General features: G+C 41.2%; 1 protein-coding gene across 1 annotated transcript; it reads left to right on the top strand.

Moving 5' to 3' along the window:
• The first annotated feature begins 200 nt into the window (after positions 1-200).
• On the top strand, positions 201-5,460 carry LOC138608681 (elongation factor 1-alpha-like). The gene is made up of 8 exons (XM_069681241.1): positions 201-282; positions 1,167-1,328; positions 1,972-2,151; positions 2,250-2,546; positions 2,651-2,801; positions 3,245-3,501; positions 4,072-4,306; positions 5,153-5,460. Exons 2-8 carry the CDS (start codon positions 1,185-1,187, stop codon positions 5,269-5,271), a joined length of 1,383 nt encoding a protein of 460 aa, XP_069537342.1. The 5' UTR covers positions 201-282; positions 1,167-1,184; the 3' UTR covers positions 5,272-5,460.
• The last annotated feature ends 1,863 nt before the right edge of the window (positions 5,461-7,323 follow it).

Here is a 7,323-nt window from a genome sequence, read left to right as displayed (position 1 = left end):
GAGTGTTCTAGATGTATCCTGTCTAAATTCCCAGAACTGGTTGGGCAGGTATGTTTTTTTCTCGTGCAAATGAGCAGGAGGAACTTTCTGCATGTGACAGACTGTTTAACTATGCAAGGTTGGAAGTGTGCCTCAAACCCCTCATCAACGCTTTAAAAGCAGGAGGAGGAGTTTGAGAAGAAGGCGGTGCCCTCTGATCACTTTTTCACTGCAAGCAGCAGTGTCGTTTGGTCTTTTTCGAGCAGGAGACGACGGGTATCCAACACCTTGCCTTTCAACCAGGTGAGTTCAAACGCCATCATCCTTAAAAACCTCACAATACAGATGACAGGCTGCTTTTCTGTCTGATAGCATGTTATGGTTTCTATTATGGGAATACGTTTTTCTGGATGTGTTATAATAGTTAATTAATACTTTCTAATGGTTTCCTACGATTGCCGGTGCGTCCACCACCAAAGCCCAGATCAAATCTGTAAAGTCGGTTTTATTTCTATTATCAAACCTTTAAATTGCTTCTCTTAATTTAATGTAGGCTTAGAATAGCATTGGTGGAAAATAATGAAGGACATGGACTCAGATACTGATCTTTATTATATTTCCGTCACTTTCTGTAGGATTTTTTCCATTTTATGTCAATTTACACCCTACTAATACATGTATTTTACAACTATAGTTACTCATTGCTTTTAGATTAGATTAAAATTTCATTAAAACACACATTTTTTTTATTTGTTTATTTTAAAGACTATTTAAGAATTGCTCCTCCCAGAACAGGAGTCTTCTTCTACACTGCCAGGGGCCGTTCTTTCCAATACTCAACTTTGATACTTCATTTTGGTTACTAATGATAGTAGTTTTACTCATTATGAAGCACTTTTATAGTCTAGTGGTACTATCTTCAAGTATTTTAAAGTATAAAGTTACTTTGAGTACTTTATACTGTTGTTCGACTGGTAGGATTTGATTCGCCGGTAGGCCTTAAATTATGTAACGACCAGCGGGCTAATGCTAGCCCACGTGGCCAGCTAGCGAACACCAGAGTTAGCTTACCTCAACTGATTTTAAAGGAGCAAAATGTTGGTCTCGCTTGGCTCACATTGTTTTGTAGCCAAATTAAAACATGAAATATTTCAATTAAAGTCACATAACCACTCCCCATTTTGTAGGTCAACCAATAACTCAAAATGGGAAAGGAAAAGATCCACATTAACATCGTGGTCATCGGCCACGTCGACTCCGGCAAGTCCACCTCCACCGGCCACCTGATCTACAAGTGCGGAGGAATCGACAAAAGAATGATCGAAAAGTTCGAGAAGGAGGCCGCAGAGGTTAGTAATGATGACATAAGAGATCAAAATGATCATTTTATTAACAAATGCTCACATTTTGTAACACTGTAGTAACACAATGAGGCCCTGAGACACTGACAGACATAAAATAACTGGTTTGGAAAATAGGTGTGGCGCATGTGACTGCTCCCAATTTTTGCTTTGTCACAACCGCCCCCTACTGTTTAGAAACATGTATGGCCTTTATCAAGGTAATCATACAGCAAATACTGTTATTGATTTGTAATTACATTTTTAACATTGTTTAAAAAAGAGTAAAATCATGTTAATAATCATATAAGTTAAATTGATTTCTAGAATATCAGAAGAACCACTCTTACCTAATGGATACTTGATTTAATGATTCATAATGTAGGAATGATAGAAAGCGAGGGAGCTATTGTAGTTAAATACTTGAAAGATTTTTTGATTTTAAAGTCACAAACATTACAGTTTTCTGGTTGAGTATAAAGTAGTGAGTACATAAATTTGTGTAGGAGACGCTAAAGTCAGTCTAACTTAGTTAGTATGTACATTTATTACACATTTGAAGCATATTACATTGATTGGAAAAATAATGTGTTTCAATGGTTTTATTGAGAAATTGCTTTAGTAAAACTGTCCGTTTTCTTAACCACAATAGATGGGCAAGGGCTCCTTCAAGTACGCCTGGGTGCTGGACAAACTGAAGGCCGAGCGTGAGCGTGGTATCACCATTGACATCGCTCTGTGGAAGTTTGAGACCGGCAAGTACAACGTGACCATCATTGATGCCCCTGGACACAGGGACTTCATCAAGAACATGATCACCGGCACATCTCAGGTAAAACCATAATCATGTGACACTGCAATTTTGACTGCATTTACTTACATGTATATAAATCTTTCTTAATCTTGATTCTGTTTGCCTTTTTATTTTAGGCTGACTGCGCTGTGCTGATCGTTGCTGCCGGTGTTGGTGAGTTTGAGGCAGGTATCTCAAAGAACGGCCAGACCCGTGAGCACGCCCTGCTGGCCTTCACCCTCGGTGTGAAGCAGCTCATCGTTGGAGTCAACAAGATGGACTCCACCGAGCCCCCTTACAGCCAGAAGCGTTTTGAGGAAATCAAAAAGGAAGTGAGCACCTACATCAAGAAGATCGGCTACAACCCAGCTGCTGTTGCCTTTGTCCCCATCTCTGGATGGCACGGAGACAACATGCTGGAGGCCAGTGAAAAGGTGAGGCATTTTTACCACTTGGTAACATTTAACAACAAATTTACCTTAGTGCGTGGATATGGATTTATAAGGAATACTAATTTCAACTTTGAATCTGTTTGTAGATGAGCTGGTTCAAGAGATGGTCCATTATGCGCAAGGAGGGAGATACCGAAGGAAAGACACTGATCGAGGCTCTGGATGCCATCCTGCCCCCTGCCCGTCCCACCGACAAGCCCCTCCGTCTGCCCCTGCAGGACGTCTACAAAATTGGTGGTAAGGAGTGTCAGGTGCTGTGACCTCACCTACTGTTACATCACATCATATTCGTTTTTGTATGCAGCTAACATTCATTTTCCCACACTGCTGCAAACCAGAACAGGTATTCTGTTCTGGTTCTGTCTAAAAGGTATTCTAGTTGCAGCAGCTTTTTTCTGGTTTATTTTGAACAGGACTGCTTAAAACAAGTCTCTCTATGTGGGAAAGGACTTTAGAATAGTTGCATCCAAGAAAACCAAGACTTTTCTCTGAAAGCAACAAGCCATTGAAGCTCTCCCTCCACGTATCTCCTGTTCTCTGTCTGTACCCTTTATTTTTGTTTAATAAGTATAATGGGATTGTGCGGTCGGTCCAGTGTGAGTGAGCATGTGTGTGTCTGTCCGCAGCTTTTTGTGCACATTTAAGCCTGTTGAAACTTGTGTACTTCTGCTCTCTCTCAGGTATTGGAACTGTCCCCGTCGGCCGCGTTGAGACCGGTGTCCTGAAGACCGGCATGGTCGTCACCTTCGCTCCCGCCAACCTGACCACTGAGGTGAAGTCTGTGGAGATGCACCACGAGTCTCTGCCTGAAGCTCAACCCGGCGACAACGTCGGCTTTAACATAAAGAACGTGTCCGTCAAGGAAATACGCAGAGGAAACGTGGCTGGTGACAGCAAGAACGACCCTCCGAAGACGGCCAAGTCCTTCAATGCACAGGTAAGTGAGATACAATAAGGATAACAAGGAACAAGTTTTAAGATGCAATAGTTTTCTACATTTTTTTAAATCAGGAGGAGGAGAAAAAATCTTAGACTGAAAACTGCGAGCTCATGTTTTATTTGCTCATGAAGAAATGTCTAATCCCCTCAGTCTCCTGTTTAGACAGATTTCTCTCTTGCCTTATTGAGTCGGGTCACTCACAACCTTTTATCTACGAGTTAAAGAACCATTAAGGGATTATTATTAACAACCAAGATGCCGGCTGTCGATGTGGAAGGTTTTCTGTAGTATCATAAGTATTTAATGACCTGGATGGTAGTTCACATTACTTAGAAATGGTCATTGTTTGACTACTAAATTCTGTCCAAATGTCTGTGTATTATGTTGAACTAGAAGCAATATGTATAGGGAGTTGGGGCCAGCTTCCTAGCCTAGTCACCTGCGCCCTGTGATAACCCGTCGATATCAGGCTGGATGTAAACAACCATGAACATAAATCTCTGGTTGATTGCTGGATGGAGAATTCGCATCATCTTTTCTAAATGCACTTAAATATGAATTTTTCAGGTCATCATCCTGAACCACCCTGGACAGATCAACGCAGGTTATGCCCCCGTTCTGGACTGCCACACCGCTCACATTGCCTGCAAGTTCACCGAGCTCATCGAGAAGGTCGACCGTCGTTCCGGCAAGAAGATTGAGGACTGCCCCAAGTTCGTCAAGTCTGGAGATGCCGCCATTGTTAAAATGGAGCCTGGAAAACCCATGTGTGTTGAGCCTTTCGCTCAGTATGCCCCACTGGGTGAGTGAAATCCTTTTATTCTTCATCAACTGCAATTGTATGTTATAACCACTGAGTGTATAAAAAGATGGACAATGCATCTCCACCTCCTCTTGTTGTACAAAAGTGAAGCCAAAATTCCCCCCGGAGCAGCTGCTGCCATGTTGCGCCTTAGAAGTCAGAGTAACATAAAAAAAAAACTAACATGGGCACAGTCAACTGCAGAACAGCTTCTTGTGTTGGTCTGAAGCAGATATTCACAGTTATGGAACGTTCAATGACTGTAGTGTTAGTGTTAGTTACGTCTCCTCTCGCCGTTCCTCCTCTACTCTGCTACTCAGGAACCGATTGGCTGCAGGAGGCGGATTTGTCAACAGAGCTGTCAATCATGCCGTCACACCCCCTTTTTATAGCATCAAATAACTAAAAGTAAACTCGTCAGAAAAATGAACACGTGGACATAAATCAGCATGATAAGAACTAACTATAATGACAGAAACCACGTTTGAGAAACATTTATCGGGCGTGTATTTAGATTTTATAGTTTGACTCATGTCCCATCTGTTAACATGGAGGAGGCGGGCTTTATGACCTATTCTGCAGCCAGTCAGCGGGGGGCGATAGAGAGGCTTTGGCTTCACTTTTAGGGAGCTGTCATGTCGTCCATCTTTTTATACAGTCTATCTGTTATGTTCATCTCTTAGGGAATACACATGCACAAATGTGAGCACCGCATTTAAAGTTTTGTATCTTGAAACATTCGACACACGGATCCAGAATCTTATCAAATTTCATGCTTTGTCACTGTGATGACCTAAAATGCTTGATTATTATTTTCAATACTTATTCACTCCTTCCTTCTCTCAGGGCGTTTTGCTGTGCGTGACATGAGGCAGACCGTGGCTGTCGGTGTCATCAAGAGCGTCGAAAAGGGAGAAGGTTCCTCAAAGCTCACCAAGTCGGCACAGAAGGCCGGGAAGAAATGAATTCTTATGCACGTCATCCAAAAAAATGTCACATCTCAGCAACCGTCATCTCTTCAACCCAACACTGTTTCCTGGCTCATGTTGATTAAAAACCATCGGAAAAGTTTCCGCAGGAAAGGGAGGCTTTCAGGGGGAGACTGTCGTAAGAATTAGGTTGAAAGAAAAATAATAAAATCTTAAACATGCAAAGTGAGCTGTTTCTTTTCTTGTTTCACAAATAATCTCTATGAACTATTATATTCTGGTCTTTCAATGAAAGTAGGGATGCACAATATTGGAGTTTTTGCCGATATGCCAATATTTTCAAAGCATTTTTGCAAATTACCGATTTGGATACCGATATATTAGGCACATGTTTTTTTCCACATAATTGCAGACAACATCAAGTCTCCACTGTAGTATAATTGACATCATGCCTACTCTTATTGTAGTGACCCATTGGCAGATTCTAGAGATGGACAATTACATTTGTAGTGTTAAGTACAAGTGAGATTTGGCCCCTCCTCGCATGACCAATGCTGAGCAAATCCTTGCTGTCCGTTTCAGAAACTTTGAAAAACTCCCATATCGCAGACATCTTACACCCTTCTTCATGCTTGATGGCATGGTGCAGGCAGTGCGCACGCACACTCGCGCAGAGTTAATGTCGTAACATTATGCCAAGCTTTTTTAGGGAATCGTCGAGCATTTAGGTATAAGTAGAGCACTTTATCTACGGAAAATATCAGCAGAAAATATCGGCAGAAAAATGACCGCCTTTGCTTGCACTGAGATTATCAAGATTAGATTTTCACGTTGAATAAAATCATTAAAAAAGCAATTACTTGATAATCAAAAGTCTGTTCAACTATTAAAACATTTTTTGGTCCTCATTCAAATATAGTAGCTACTTTGTAGGCCACACCTCCGCAAACTATCGGCTGATTGGTGTTAATTTTTGCCAATAAAGAGTTGGAAATAATCACTTTATTTCTTTGGTGTACGTGTGTGCGGCAGTGACTGTATATATAGACGGACGACGCATCAACATCTGCTCTCATTGTAAGGAATTGATGCCAAAACAGCAAAACAAAAATAGCCCCTGTGACAGGCGCCAGAGTCTGCGCAGAAGAGATGGTGAAGCGGCCGTAGCCACTTCCGCTAACCAAAACAAACACTTAACTTACCGAAAACACAGCAAGGATCCCGCACGCCGGCATATTTAACAGCAGAACAGCTTCTTTGTGTTGGTCTGAGGTTCTGCCTCAGCGTTGTAACAAAGCTCCGTCCTCATGCCACCTTTGTCATTTTACACTGGACCATGCACCGCCGGCGTACAGCTGCCCCAGTGTGTTTTTAAAAAAATAGCGTTCCGGCTTTGCGGAGGCAAAACGTGAGTGAGGTGAAAACAAACAGCGTGTGCTTCAAATATACACACACGGCGCTGTTCTACCCCGAAACGTAGCAGAGCCATTATAATCCCGCCTTGAACTGGCAGTGTAAAAGGGGCTTTAGTTAGATGGTTGCTGCCCTGGTACAATCAACTGTTTTAGTCTCCCATTATGTTAAAATTAAATAAAATTTACAAATACACAAAACAGAAGTAAAAAACATCATGGTATGTTATAATGGTAGAACAAGTGTAAGCAGCTGTTTTCATCTCCTACACCCTGCCTTTATTTTAATGTAACAGCTAAAGGGCTGCTCACAGGAAAAAAAGGTTGGGAACCACTGCCCTAGTTCACCAGATGATCTGTTTGTATTGTACAAGATAACTAAGCTACCAAGATATCCAACATCCTTTTTATTTAACTCTGTTTATATTGAGAGAGAATAAACTAAAAGTACAAAAAGTGACCATGTGAACATGAGGACATTTAAATAAACAATGCAGGATTGCAAATTGATTAGTAAAGGAACATACGTGCAGAAATATTATGTCGCTTTTTTAAGTAAAGTCTGATGTGCAGGACGAAACATAAAAAATTAATTCATCATAATTTGTTCTTAAGTTTAAGTTTATTCTCTGCATGTCATAAATATTGTACACAATGTCGTCTTTTGGTCAACAGT

This window comes from Semicossyphus pulcher, unplaced genomic scaffold (assembly GCF_022749685.1).
Source record: "Semicossyphus pulcher isolate SPU_LCO1_2020_fin unplaced genomic scaffold, fSemPul1.0.p SCAF_5, whole genome shotgun sequence".
NCBI classification, from domain to species: Eukaryota; Metazoa; Chordata; class Actinopteri; order Labriformes; family Labridae; genus Semicossyphus; species Semicossyphus pulcher.
Note: the sequence above shows the minus strand (reverse complement) of the source record. Positions and strands in the feature narration are given on the sequence as shown.

What these genes read in the sequence shown, in the direction of transcription:
- LOC138608681 (XM_069681241.1), top strand. Translation starts at nt 1,185, where the DNA reads ATGGGAAAGGAAAAGATCCACATTAACATCGTGGTCATCGGCCACGTC. An exon ending in TGATCACCGGCACATCTCAG is followed by an intron (nt 2,152 to 2,249) that starts GTAAAACCATAA and finishes TTTTTATTTTAG; the next exon opens with GCTGACTGCGCTGTGCTGAT. An exon ending in GGACGTCTACAAAATTGGTG is followed by an intron (nt 2,802 to 3,244) that starts GTAAGGAGTGTC and finishes GCTCTCTCTCAG; the next exon opens with GTATTGGAACTGTCCCCGTC.